This window comes from Conger conger, chromosome 14 (genome assembly GCF_963514075.1).
Source record: "Conger conger chromosome 14, fConCon1.1, whole genome shotgun sequence".
NCBI lineage: Eukaryota > Metazoa > Chordata > Actinopteri > Anguilliformes > Congridae > Conger > Conger conger.
The window spans coordinates 15702657-15717630 of NC_083773.1; the positions used below are offsets into that span (position 1 = coordinate 15702657).

General features: G+C 42.3%; 1 protein-coding gene across 1 annotated transcript in view; it reads left to right on the forward strand.

Moving 5' to 3' along the window:
* Positions 1-11495, forward strand: part of LOC133110042 (FYVE, RhoGEF and PH domain-containing protein 5-like) — a 45204-nt gene extending 33709 nt beyond the window's left edge. The window contains exons 12-21 of the mRNA XM_061219900.1: positions 635-703; positions 5113-5196; positions 5587-5666; positions 5861-5957; positions 6567-6704; positions 7181-7283; positions 8354-8490; positions 9384-9512; positions 10721-10875; positions 11021-11495. Coding sequence (XP_061075884.1) covers positions 635-703; positions 5113-5196; positions 5587-5666; positions 5861-5957; positions 6567-6704; positions 7181-7283; positions 8354-8490; positions 9384-9512; positions 10721-10875; positions 11021-11057 — 1029 coding nt within the window. The 3' untranslated portion in view covers positions 11058-11495. The remainder of the gene's footprint in view (positions 1-634; positions 704-5112; positions 5197-5586; positions 5667-5860; positions 5958-6566; positions 6705-7180; positions 7284-8353; positions 8491-9383; positions 9513-10720; positions 10876-11020) is intronic.
* The last annotated feature ends 3479 nt before the right edge of the window (positions 11496-14974 follow it).

Consider the following 14974-nt stretch of genomic DNA (forward strand, 5'->3'; position numbering starts at 1 on the left):
TCTCATTTCCACTTCATTACTCAAAGCCAGCTGTGGAATTGCTGCGGTTGATGGTTGGTGAAATGGTCACAGTGGATGCTGTAATGAACATGAAAAAAATTTTTTTTTTTGCTAGAATAACAGCTTCATAACCTAAACGTGGATATGAGTGAGCACCCCTGACTGGAAGCTGTGATTATATGTACAGTATATCCATACACTTATTGTGTTTGACCTCTCATTTTATTTATAGTAACACTCATCAAGAAGAACTACTTTGGTACTTTTTTCTTTTTTTTCTTTTGCAATTGAACTGAAAGATATAGAGGGCTGAAATCAGGCAGAAGTACAGAAACAATACCAGCAACTGCCTTCCCCACTACCCTTACTGCAATTGCTGTCATTTTCACATCTTCATAATAACGGTCTGTTATGTCATGTCCCATGTTCCACTGTTTCTACATCATTCTTACATTAATGGAGTTGTTTAGAAAGAACAGTCTGTATATTATTAGAACTGTATTAGAAATATAATCCTGCATTGTATTGAATTATAGTGAATATATTACTAAATATGACTATATAGATCTATACAGTCAATCTTTCATATCTCTTTCTTACTCTCTATTTCTCCCTTTTCCTGTGTGTCTTGCAGGTATTTGTGAAAGAGGGCACTTTAATGAAAGTTTCCAGGAAAAGTAGACAGCCACGCCACTTATTTTTGGTAACTATTTATTCTGCCTGCACTTTTTGTTTTTGCTCAATATTCATTCAAAGGTTTTGTTTGTGATGCCATTGTAAAGACCATAAAGCCCTAAGATGTTTTCCCCTTTAAACCATTCCCTCTGTGTATGAGTTTTTGAATTGTTCTTCCGTAGTAAATTATGTTGTTATATTACATTTAATATAATCTCAGAACATTGGCTTTCTCTCCTCTGGGGTCCATAAATGCTGTACGTGAGCTCATCTGGTGTGGAGCAGAGCAGGCATAAAGATGCATAATAGCAGCTCCTCCACTACTTAATAGCTCTGCTGTTGCTGTCATTTGATCCTAGCATTCTTTTTTTGCACTTAATGGTGTATGTGTACCCCTTTTATGTGTACATCCCTTTTTATTAACCTTTTAACTTTGCTGAGGGAAGCTTCAGCGGAGAAAAACGCAGAAAGGAATCACCGTATCGGTGCCTCCAGGACAGGGCGTCAGGCCCATGCTGGTGTTACTGTACACGTCAGTCTCTCTCGGGAATGCAAGGTGACAGGTAGAGAGCACAGATTCTCCAGCTCCTCTTCACTGTAGGCAGAAGTGAATGCCTTTTGTACATGGGCAGGAATGGAACAACAGGGAGGGGGATCTGTGTCTTTATCGTGTTTGCAGGGAAGCAAGGACACTAGGCTGTCCAACCCAAGCCCACCCTTCTCTGGCTATTGAAAGCCAGAGTCCCCGCAGGATGTTTGGGGTCAGGTGTTGGCCAGGGCAGTTTCCCGTACAGGGCCTCTGTTTACAGGCACTGCAGTAGGCCTCTGTCTAGAATGGCAGGAAGAGCAGGAAGGCCTTGCCTGCAAGCCGGTTGCTATGTGGCCAGTGGCCTTGTCTCATGGACTAAGATCTGTCCGCAGTCATCGACTTATACAATCAGTATTAGTGACTAATTAAATAACCAGCTTCAATCCGCTTCGGTTTCCCCCATGCATCTTATCCATTCAGTGTGTCGAATGTATTCATTAGAACCATTTTGCATGGCCAACTGGTGTAAACAATACAATTTAGGTTGAGCAATCCATATGTATTCCCAAAACTGGAGTTTGAAATCTGGCCTGAATATTGACAGATGTTACATTTGTGGTACAGCGATTTTATGGTGACTCGGAGCCAAACACCCCCTACCTGGTCTCTCAGATTCACCATCATCCTTATTCCACACTGTTTGTTTTTAATGACTGTGGAGTCAACATGTTGGGATCCAGGAGAGCCTGCTGGAGGAAAGGGCCGTTTCTCTGAGTGGTCTGTGTGATGGATGCACCCATCCAGGGAAACGTGACTGATGCATGGGGGACAGAGGTCCTATTGCAGGCTGTGGGCTCAACTCTGCTCAGCCTGACACTGGCTCAGCCTGGAGTAATTGATCCAGTGGGAGGCTCACATTTATGGAGCGATCAGTGAATAAATGAAAAAGCTCACCAGAGGACCATCATGCCTTATGAAGTGGTGTTGGTGGGTCCTTCCTACAGGCCACTTTAACAAAACTGAAGGAGTTACCTGTGGGTAAATGGGTCCCACACAAGAGTTCGGGAGGAAGAGAGAGTGCAGTGTTGAGGGAGCGATAGGGTGAGAAGGGGAGATGGGGTTTCCATGAGAAGTCGAGCAAGGGAGAAGAAGGGGAAGAGAAGATTAGAGGTAGAGAGTCTATTGTGATGAAAATGGGAAGATGAGAAGAAAAGAAAAATGGGTGATAACAGTGATAAATGTAATTCTCTTTACTGATAGAAAACCTGGCTTTTGTAATGTAAGAAAGCTTATCCCTATTTGAATTTGAACTTTAGGCAGGGACAGAGAGAAATGGGGAGAGAGGTATTGTGAATTAGATGGCAGGAGAGTGTTGTTTGTGTGTGAGTGTCCTGTGTTGCATGTTCACTACCTCCACCAAGGAATTCCTGAGAACAGCTGAATTGTGCAGGAGAATTCCTGGATGCCGTGGTCTGAGCGGCGGATGTTTGGTGTATGCATTTGTGTTGGATGATGTCACTCCCTTTTGTTTGACTCTGAATCCAGTCACTGGGACACAGTAGTTTGAAGCATGTACTTCACTTAGCATACATTCGCCCTGTAAGCAAAAAATAGCTCAGCACAAGAAAATTCACATGGAAATCAATTTCAGTCTGTCGAAAAGTGCTGATAGAAAAATAGAATATTTCGCCAGGAAAATAAATATTTTTGTTTTCATTTCAAGTAGTCGTCAATGTGTATGAAGTTTAATCTTGGAAAGACTCTTTATTTTCCAAATGGGATATAGTGATATTTGAAGAGTAATTTAACTAGGAAAAAGCTAAAGAATTCTAAAACCGAGTACAGCAATGTCTCTGCTGCAATTGTGCACGCTTAGATATGTGAGCTTCACTGCTGACATGGTACAGTTAAGGTATTTTTATTTTGCTCAGCTAAAGATTAAAGCTGACTTGTCAGGAAAGATAATCACATTAATATTCTAGCTGTCGGCTGTTTCCCACCTGCCGTTCCAGTGCTCTCTCCTGCTACTGAGCTCTGCCACATAGCCACAAATGTTACATGCAGTACCTGGTTGTTCTTTTTCTGTGGAAAATGCTCATTTTGTTTGCTCTGCATAAAAGCAACATTAATTTGGTAAGTTACTTCAGTAGTTGCAGGTATTTAGTGATGAGAAAGTGAGGCTTCATGTACTCCATAGTGCGTGGAGCTGCCATGTGTTGCCAATCAAACTACTTTTCTAAAAAGCAAAGAACTGCTTAGTTCCAATCAATCACTGGTGGAACAAGGTGGGTCCACGAATTTTGGGATTCATGCACTTTTGCACAATGCAATAGTTTTTGTTTATTTTTATTTTTGGAAAGTCCTGTTTTGAATGAACCATACTGTCTTCAAAGTACTGTAATACCAAAAGGCGCTGGCAAGGAATTCATCGTGTATGGAAAGTCCTCTGAGGCAGAGTTATTTTCATGCTCACATCGCCCTCTTGTGGTCAAACCACAGGCTGGATGTTTACTTTCATTCATTTCAAGTCCGTAGGAGTAGAAATGTTTTTTCTTCTCTTCCTTTATTTTATCAGATGTAGATATATCTCAAAACCAGATTACTCATAACGTCAAGCACAGACAGGAAAAATTAAGAAAGTCAAATAAAACATGCATCACTAAGAAATCACTAAGTCAGAAATTGTAGATTTAAAACCATTTGAATGAAATTAGTACGTCCAATTTCAGAGTTTGTTGCAGGTTATTCCATTTAGAAGGGGCATAAATCCTTACCTTACTTACCAAACTCTGTCTTTATGCAATTTATATTTAAGATCAAGTTATTTTTGAGACCTGGTGTTAACAATACTATGTTTAAAGAGATTAGGGATAAAATATAATAAGGTAATCTGCCTAGTAAGGCCTTATAATGGAATAAAATGCTGTGCAAATTTTTCCTAGTTGTTAAGGCCAAACAAATTTATCGTATAAAACACAGTGGCGAGTTCGATATTCATAATTTGTGATAAAATGTAAAGCACTGTGGTAGACTGCATCTAATGCCTAAAGGGTCTGAGACAGCACTAAACAGTATCTCCATAGTCCAGCACAGAGGGAATCGTTGTTTGGACAATGTGTTTTTAACCGCCAATGAAAAACAAGCCTTTTTTCGATACAGAAAACCAATTTAGATGTTGAGTTTGTGGATGAGGTGTTCCACATGGGTTTTCAAAGAAAATCTACTGTCTAGCCAGATTCCCAAATGCTTATATGTTTCAACTATTTCAATTTGTCTACCATGTAATGTCTGATTGTGTAAGGTAGGACAATTCAAGTGTGACCTTGAAAAAAGCATGAATTTTGTCTTGTATGTTTTAAGACAAAATATGTTTTGTATGAGTCCTGAAAGAAATCAAAAGCAGACTGTAAAGTCATAGTAGCCTGATCTAGTGTGGTACCAGCATAATAAATATTTGTGTCATCTTCATAAAAGTGGACATTTCAGTGGTCTGTAGAGCTGATGTTATTTATATAAAGTGTGAATAAGAGTGGACCCAAGACAGATCCTTGTGGGACACCATTACAGATATCATGGAAGCCTGATTAAAGAAAATCAGTGGCAATTGCTTGAGTTCTGCCTGTAAGATAGGCACGGAACGAGTATGGGGAGGCCTCTTCCATACACAATGCAGACAATGTATTTATTAAAATTCTATGGTCAACAGTATCAAATGCTTTTTATACTGTGATACTGTTCATACTCTAAATGAGCCTGAGAGGCGTTGGGAGATGGATACCTGTGTTCTCAGCTGCCTTTATTAGGCTCATAATGGAGGGCAGCAGCATGGGAAATATGTGTCCACGGCTGGTTGCCTGTGTGAAGGGGCCGATCAGTGATGAGCTGTTCTGTTTGGTTTCCTCTCACAGATGAATGATGTGATGCTGTACACCTTTCCGCAGCAGGATGGCAAATACAGGCTGAAGAACACTCTCTCTCTGACTGGAATGAAGGTGGGACTCCCTCCCTCCTTCCTTTCCTCTCTCCCTCTACCTCTTTCATTCTCGTTCTCTCTTTTACCTTCTCCCATATCATCAATAATGCTATTGCAGGTTCAGCTTGTATGGGTGAATAAAAATCATATGTAAGCTAGTTTTCATTTTGCAAATAACTAATAAAGCAATCCAGTCCATTGGATAAAACTGGTTACAGTGATGCAAATAATATGTATATTCATTAAAATGTAACAGAATGACAAATTAATTGGAACAATCAATAAGCAATTACATTTTCTACAAACACAGAACTCATCTCAACACTAAAATAGCTTAATTAACTTTGCAGATTGGTAATACTGTGTTGTGTATACTGTTCTTCTGACGTTCCGCCATCCCTTCTCTCAGGTCAGCAAGCCCACTATAGAGAATGTGCAGAATGCACTGAAGATTGAGGTGAATGATATCTCCATCACACTCTCTGCCAGGTATGTGTCTATCCTGACAGCTCTATTACCATTGCCTAATACCACCAACCACTTACTCTGCCAATCTTACTGCTAGTCAATCAAAAAGTCTAACAACCTAGGTAAGGCAACATGCCATGTGCTGACTTGGTGGTTTTGATGGAATATTGGTGTGGAGTTACCCCCCTGACCTCCCCCTCCCTTTGGCCCTGCAGCTCATATGGGGAGAGAGAGGACTGGTTCCACACGCTCATCCGGACCGTGGCAGACCACACCAGACCACCTGGGTCTTTCAGCAGCTACAGCAGTGAGGTGAGCGCTGTTTTTATTTTGCTTTGCTTGCCTCCTCCACGGGTGCTGAACACATTTTCAGAAATACATCTTTTCTTTAGTTCAGGTTCTGTAATCTCTATCATAAGTAACAGTCTTTAGCTGGGTTTATTACCTAAGGTAGGAAACATTTCCACCGTCTTATGTCACACATACATGATGCCATACAGTGTTGATGTTGTGTTGCAGGGCACTGTGGAAGACCATGTACACTTACGGGATAACTTTTAAGCAATCACATGCATGCTTGTGTCTGATTAAGTTGTTTTGCCCATGCTGTATGATAAATATATTTTGTTTAAGGGGTCATTCAGCAGGAACAAGAAGAATATGTACATGGCTGGAACAACATAGACTGTGCCAAATGTAGAACTGACATAAAACGCAGGGTACATACAGTATATCCGAGAGCTTGTTGCTTTGTTTCAGAGAATGCACCATGCTGATGCATTGTGAATTCTCTCCATGCTGCATGTAATAAAAGAGTGCCTTATCACAGTCGTGCTGTCCTCAACCATTTGAATGAAAGATCTTTCTTCTCCTGTAGCATGCAGCAGTGTTCCGTGGGTAATGTGTGTCTCTCCCTGCCAGGCCCGAGAGAAGCTGTGGCTGTGTCTGGGGGAGAAGGCCCCCACCCTGGTGCCCGTGTCTCACGTGATGATGTGCATGAACTGCACCTCCGACTTCTCGCTCACGCTCCGTCGCCACCACTGCCACGCCTGCGGGAAGGTGGGGGCAGCCGCACAACACCTTTTATTAAGCAAACACCACAAAAAAGAGAACGAACCACAGAACAGGTCGGATAAGCTACAATTCACAAAGAAACAGTTGTACAGCCATGAACCTTAATACCAGTATGCATGGCCTAGCCAGGAAGGAATTAGAAATAACTACAGTACAGAGATAAATACAAATACAAATACAATACAAATACAACTGCAACTCGATTAGACTAAAAAGCACAGCAAGGGGATAACAAATTCAGGCAGGTGAAGCAATGGATCAGGGGACTCCTGCAGAGGAGTCAAGGTACAGTGTGAAGAGATGAGTGTATAGACTGTGGCAGAAAATGGGCAGTGACTTGTAAGAATGGGGTGGTCGTTCCACCACTGGGGAGCTAGGGCTGGGACTTGCCCCCCCTCCCCTGCAGGGGACCCCCTCTCACTGTGTTCTTTTCCTCTCCCATAACGCTGTCCCCTCTACAGATTGTCTGCCGAAGCTGCTCCAGGAACAAGTACCCTCTCAAGTACCTCAAAGACAGGGTGGCCAAGGTGTGTGACCACTGCTACGCTGAGCTGAGGAAGAGAGGTATAGTCCCAGTGCCATCCCGAAACAGCCCTCCTCTTCCCTGTGGAGCCCTGCCCCATAGTTACATGGGCATGGAGGACTGTTAATAACACAACAGAGCTAAACACCAGAACACAGCCAGAATACACATCTGGGCCATTCCGTGAAAAATCAACCAGAGGCGTGGGAGTTGACCTCCAATTTTCACTCAAACTTTGTGTAAATTTTCTTTATATATTCGATAAAGATCCAAAATTAGCCTAATTGGATTTCTTGTTCTAGAGATATTGGTAATTAAATAAGGGCTGGGTCGCTCCCTTGTGGGACAAAGCACTCACGAGTGGAAACTGGGGTTTGGAGCGCCATATCTTTTGCATTAAAGCAGGGAAAACCCTGAAAACCTGTAGACTGACACAATGTTCTGTGTACTTTCAGATTATGAACTCTGATTTGTATAATACTGCTAAAAAAAAACAGAAATTTTTTTTCATTAATTTTGCTTGTGGCTGTTCTTAACCAAAATATCTACCAGTCTTAGAAGTTTGGAAGTCATACACCAAGTGGTGCTGTTGTAGTAAGCCATCAGATATTGAAAAACAAATTGCCAAGTGGCACAATTTAGCATTTATGAATGACCATAACTTTTTGTCTGAGTGGTATCATGAAAATCGGAGCTGATAATCTGAAAACAAACAGAAAATTCAGTCAGAGTACGTTTTCAGGTCTTTCCCAGCTTTAATGCCAAAGATATGCTCCAAATTCAACACAATTTCCACTTGAGAGTGACTTCTTGAGTACTTTATATTATACTATATATTATACTTCTCTAGAATGATAAATCCAATGAGGCTAATATTGTGGATCTTTGTTCTTTAGTGAGTATATAAAGAACATTTCCCCAAAGTTTGAAATTGGAGTGGTCAACTCTCACACCATGTGAATGACCCATGTTTGCTCTTCTGTTCAGAACCCAGCAATAATGCACATCTATGCTCTTCTGTTCAGAACCCAGCAATAATGCACATCTATGCTCTTCTGTTCAGATCCCAGCAATAATGCACATCTATGCTCTTCTGTTCCTGTTTCTACAGGGGGGACTGTCACTGGGGTGGACAATAATGGCAGTCCTCGACCCAACCGGTCCAGTCGACCGCTTTCTGCGGTCTTCCAGAGCATCCACCCGCCCAGCCTATGGAAGCACCGGAAGAGCACCTCTGCTCTGAACCAGGTACAGCCCACGCCCAAATCCCCTCTCCCCTGTGTACAGCTCACACCGAATCCCCTCTCCCCTGTGTACTGCCCACACCCCAATCCCCTCTCCCCTGTGTACAGCCCACATGCCAATCCCCTCTCCCCTGTGTACAGCCCACACCCAATCCCCTCTCCCCTGTGTACAGCCCACATGCCAATCCCCTCTCCCCTGTGTACAGCCCAAACCCCAATCCCCTCTCCCCTGTGTACAGCCCACATGCCAATCCCCTCTCCCCTGTGTACAGCCCACACCACAATCCCCTCTCCCCTGTGTACAGCCCAAACCCCAATCCCCTCTCCCCTGTGTACAGCCCAAACCCCAACTCCTCTCCCCTGTGTCCTTCCTCAGTAAGGTGTTCCTTATTCAGGTGACAGCTCCGCTGTGCTTCCTTATTCAGGGGACACTCCTCAGTGTGTCCCTCGGTCAGGTGACCCACCACTGTGTGCTTCCTTATTCAGGTGACACACTCCTATGTACTTCCTTATTCAGGTGACACACTCCTATGTACTTCCTTATTCAGGTGACACACCCCTGTGTGCTTCCTTATTCAGGTGATACACTCCTGTGTGCTTCCTTATTCAGGTGATACACTCCTGTGTGCTTCCTTATTCAGGTGACACACCCCTGCGTGCTTCCTTATTCAGGTGACACACCCCTGTGTGCTTCCTTATTCAGGTGACACACCCCTGTGTGCTTATTCAGGTGATACACTCCTGTGTCCTTCTTTATTCAGGTGATACACTCCTGTGTGCTTCCTTATTCAGGTGACAGCTCTGTTGTGTATTCCTCGGTCTGGTGACAGCTCTGTTGGGTGTTCCCCGGTCTGGTAACACTCTGTCATCTGTTTCCATTGTTTCTGCGTTGCACAGGTGACAGGATCGGCCGAGGGCTCCACCATGAGCGGCAGCCTGCATCGCTGCAAGAGGAGCAAGAGAAATTGGAAAAAACTCTGGTTCCTCATCAAAGACAAGGTGCTTTACACCTTCACAACATACGAGGTGAGGGGGCACAGACTCTCCCCTTGTCCAAGACACTATATCTATCCTAAACTCTGTACCCCTGTCCCAGACACTGTACCTATCCTAAACTCTGTACCTCTGTCTCAGACACTGTACCTATCCTAAACTCTGTACCTCTGTCTCAGACACTGTATCTATCCTAAACTCTGTACCCCTGTCCCAGACACTGTATCTATCCTAAACTCTGTACCCCTGTCCCAGACACTGTACCTATCCTAAACACTGTACCCCTGTCCCAGACACTGTACCTATCCTAAACACTGTACCTCTGTCCCAGACACTGTATCTATCCTAAACACTGTACCTGCCTGTTCTTGACATTGGACCAAGCCAAAACTCTTTATTCAGACAGCTCTCCCACACACTCATACTCCTAATACCATGAATACCCTGTACAATACACCCATGTCCATAATGACATACCCAGCTCTGATTCGTAATACTGTGCCCACCCCCATCCCTACCATTGTACTCACACATGCCTTGCATACTGTGGACCCCCATCACACTTTCAGTGTAAAAACTCTTATCCTACATCATACGTCCCTGCAGTCTTAGAATGTAATGCCAATCTGACAAAGAAAACCGTTGCCTTTTCACCACCTCCTATCCCACTCCTGTTTACAGTATATGAGGAATGCCCCTATCTCACACCTTTTCTCCCTAAATTTACACACTTCTGTGTTTTCCTCACCTTTATTAAATGAATAGAAACTGAAGCAGGAGAATTATTGTGCTCTCTCTCTCTCTCTCTCTCCCTCTCCCTCTCTCCCTCTCTCTCGCTCTCTCACTCACGAAATAGTTGTTTTTACTCTGTGTGAGATGTATGTTTGGATCTTTATTTTGGTTCAGTGTTACTTGCATGGTACTGTATTTGTGTGGTGTGTTTTTTTTTAGCATTGTGTTTGTTGCTGATACTGTAGGTGTGGCCTTTGTAGGGTGGTGGATTTATTTATGATGATAAAGGATAATGATTTGTAAATGAATTATAGTTTCTTTGTGGTGACATGTTTTATTCAGTCTAAGCTCTTTTGTGCATTTGGGATGAGTTATTCTCTCTCTCTCTCTCTCTCTCTCTCTCTCTCTCTCTCTCTCTCTCTCTCTCTCTCTCTCTCTCTCTCTCTCTCTCTCTCTCTCTCTCTCTCTCTCTCTCTCTCTCTCTCTCTCTCTCTCTCTCTCTCTCTCAGGATAAGGTAGCATCTGAGAGCTTGCCTCTGCTTGGCTTCACTGTGAGATTGCCAGAGAAGGTGGAAGGAGAGGAAACTGCCAATGTCTTCCAGCTTTATCATAAGAAGACTCTTTTTTATACCTTTCGAGCACAAGACACAGGCACTGCCCTCAGGTCAGTCATTTATGTCTGTAGGAAATTCTCACTGTGTTCCCTTTCTTTTTAAATGTTAACTGAATATCTGTTTTTGTCTTACAGTTTAAAAATCACAGCTATCGGAAGAGGAATTTTCTTTACACAATGTGTTCTTGTTTTGCAGGTGGGTCAACGCCATAGAAGAGGCCACTGTTTTATAGCATCTGCACTGTATGGTGAATCCACACAAGGCTGCCCTTCCTCAGTGAGCATGTCCTTTTCCATCAGAATGGCTGAATGTAAAACAAACAAGACTCCTGGACTCTGTGCCAATAGCTGGATCTCACTGAACAGTCAAAGGTGTCAGAGTAAAAGAGGCCTCATTCGCAGACAGAGGAAACACACACTTTTTCTTGTTATGATGTGATCTCTTTAGGCTGGATCACACATTTCTGTAGGGGGATATCCTCTGTGTTTACAGCAATCATTGCCAATGCTGATGTCAACCAAACCCCTTCTATCATCAGACAAATTCACACGGTGATTCTCAGCTCTTCCAAAAGGAATTGAATTTCTAATAAGCATGCTAGTCAGCCATTTATCTCTCCATAATGCTCTATACTTACTCTGTTCCAGTGCAGAGTATTCACAGTGTTGTAAGAGGCTTGAACAGAAATAATTATATATCTGAAAACACATTGGGCACAAGGATTTGCTGTTTCTAAAAGGGAACAACTGTGTCAATGCAGCCTAGAATCTGAACTTTGTTGGCTTTGAACATGTTATTTTATATTTAACTTTGTGGACAAGATGCTGTTACATAAATTCACCTCCGTATTACTTGTGGGACGTACAGACTGACAGTGAAGGCTATTCTTTAAAGTAATTATGTAAACTAGGCTAGGGATTACAACTACTGAACTCCAGAAATGAGAAAATCATAGATATTTATTACTATAATATGTATCAATGGAAATGAATGTGGTTGAGTGGCATATTGTTTTTGTTGTGTGTCATTATCAGACATGTCCAATAGAGGCCAGTGTTACACATATGAGTTTGGATACTGTTCTTGCCTGTTTATGAGTCAGAGAGCCTCCTGCTGTAAGGACCAGGCTCTGGTCTTCACACTCTCAGCACTTACAGGGGTTACACAGCAATGTTTTTTTAATGTTGTTTTCGTTTGTTTGCTGACAGTTTTTTCCCTCAAATTTTTAATTGCCAACTGTGCCTCTTGAATATTCTCTCAACTGCACACATGGCCATCCATCCACTGCAATCATCTGCAGGACTATTTTTCATAGAACTACACTAGAGCTAGTGCTAACTGTAGGAGAAGCACAAGTCTTACTAATGACAAATGGTGTATTTGGACAAATGTGGCAGTAACCTGCGGAAGCCTGGCTAACCCACCCTACCGCTAGCAATTTGAGGCAAAGCAAATTCTCATCGTAGTCAGCTAATTGCATAGCTCATGCTTGGTTGTGATGTCATGGCTATTGGGCTTAGACTATATTCTGAGTGACTTGACAGCCTGCAGGTTTTTAATTTCTTCGAAATAGCAGCTGATCTGCAACAATAGTCCCGTTTCAGAGTGGCCTCACACATCTCTATTCATTTGCTTCCCCAGAGAACATCAGAGATACTCCCTTTTGCCTCTTTACCCTGCTGAAAATGCCCAGTGCAGTCAGCATTGTCAGGAGTACCCTGAGCCTGCTCTTCACCAACTGATGCTGTGTGTATTGCATGTCATTCTGTGGACAAGTGGGAAAACAATAAAAAATTATGCTGACTGTGTGCTCGATACTCTGCCAGTTAAGGATGAATGTACATGTTTCGCTCTCAGTATAAATTTATTTGATTCAAGGCCACGTGTTGCATTCTGTCATTTTATTTTATTGCCTGTTGTCATTCATCTATATCACATATGATGGAGTTCAGTGAATCTCATAACAGATAGAGCAAATGATCACTCTACCTATTTTAGCATCCATGCAGACACTAGGCGTTCATTCCAATCACTTATTTCGCTCCTCTTGTTTCTTTTCCTTGTTCCTGACCCGGAAATCTAGGTGTGCAATACAGTTCTCACTGCAATATGGAAGAAATATGAGTAGGGAGCATTTAGACATTTAGAGCATTTAGACTGGGAATTCATGACAATATGCATTTTCGTTTAGAGAGGAACTGTGGACAAGTTCATGACTATTTCAAGGTTTTAAAGTTTTTTTACTCACACACATAAGTCTTTATTCAAGCTGGTGTTTCCAGACAGCAGTTTTACTCAACCCAACATGAAGACTTCCCTGAGATATACTTTGAGATATTCACTTGACCAGTGTGGATTATTTAAGAATGACCTAATAGATAAAAAAGCACAGGTTTCAGACATGAAGAGTACATTTTTTTTCTGTAGCTGCTCATTGTCAACTATTGTACACCTGGTGTACCTGTATGTGTGTTTATGTACAGTATATATATATATATATATGTACCCCTTTATTAGGTACAGTTGTGTAGTATGGGGTAGGACCACCTTTTGCCTCCTAAACAGCCTGAATCCTTTGTGGCATGGATTCAACAAGCTGCTGGAAACATTCCAGAGGGATATTGGCCCCTGAGTCCGTGCAGCGCCGGCAGATTCTTCAGTCACATATTCATGCTGTGAACCACGCATTTCACCTCATCCCAAAGGTGCTCTGCTGGATTGAGATCTGGGGACTGTGTGAGCCATTGGAGTAAACTGAAGTCTTGAGACGATGCCTGCTTTGTGACATGGCACATTACCTGGTGGAAGTATCAAGTATCGAGTATTAGCAAAAGGGATGCACATGGCCAAATGATGCTGAATTGCTATTAATGGAACTAATGCATGCAACCATCTGCATTTGGCAGGAGAGATCCGTCATATTCATATTTTGGACTGCATGTCCAGAATATGCTGCTGTAAAATGTAATCATTGTTTTGTCTGAAAGTCCAAATATGACTTTCTCATGTACAGCACTATACAATCAATCGTGTATATAACAATCAATCGTGTATATGAATAATTCATTATTGGAACCAAAAACAGCCTCTTTTTTTTAATCCTCTTGCAATATTAATGACCACAGGATAAACAAGACACAAGAGGCAAGGCCTAATAAGCAACGTCTGAAAATATTTCCAATAACTGTGGTCCCCTGAAACTAAGAGAAATTGATGGGGGTGACAAGAAGCCCCATATGAGTTATTTCAGATCAAAGAGAAGGAGAGATGGACAAGGGGCTGAGAGAGAGCATCATATTGAAAGTGAAAGCAAGAGGAAGAGGGAGAGAGAGAGAGAGAGAGGGAGATATCAAAGAGTGATGGCTGTCCTATTTCTTATTGTCCCTGGAGTTTCACTGACCTAGTAATGAAGGGAGAGTGAGGGAGGGATAGTGACTGAAAGAAGGTACTGGTTTTCTGAAGTACCTGAAAGTTGAAGACCTTATTCCAGTTTACTGTATACTTTATCATCTGGTGTCTCTCTCCTCTTACAGAAATCTACATCAGGGAAAGAATGTAAACATTTTCCCACACCCACAGAAATAGAGGGACAGAGCACAGTGTCAGTGCTATCATTCTCAGTCGCTGCTCCACTAGGAAAATAGGGAAGGCGTGATGGTCTGGAATTCTGAAGCACTAAGCAGAATTCTCAGTGGAAGACATTCTGGCTTCAGTGAACAGGCAGTTTGTTAATGCTTTGAATTTGTTTAGAGAAATTTGTTAAGGGTTATTGCAACAGGAAGATAAATTTAAAAAGTATTGTTCAGTAATCCGCATGGCGATATGGATTTGCGAGAGGTTGAGAGACAAGGGAATAGTCAATGTTAATTGAGCCAGACTTTAAACAGCATCTCTTAAGTGTCTCTTTCAATGTGAAGAGTTTTGACACACAGATGGATTACGGTCATATGGAGCAGAGTCCTGGGGCCCTGGGGCCCTGCAGTTTGGACAGGAAATACTTCACCCGAGAGTCAGAGGTTGAATGTCTTCACTAATCTTACTATTAAATTTTGTAAGAGAGTTGACAGCAACAGATTCCAAATGCAAATAGCACACTTGAAATTAACTCGAGACCTTTTATCTGCTCCTTGTAAATGAGATAATGAGGGA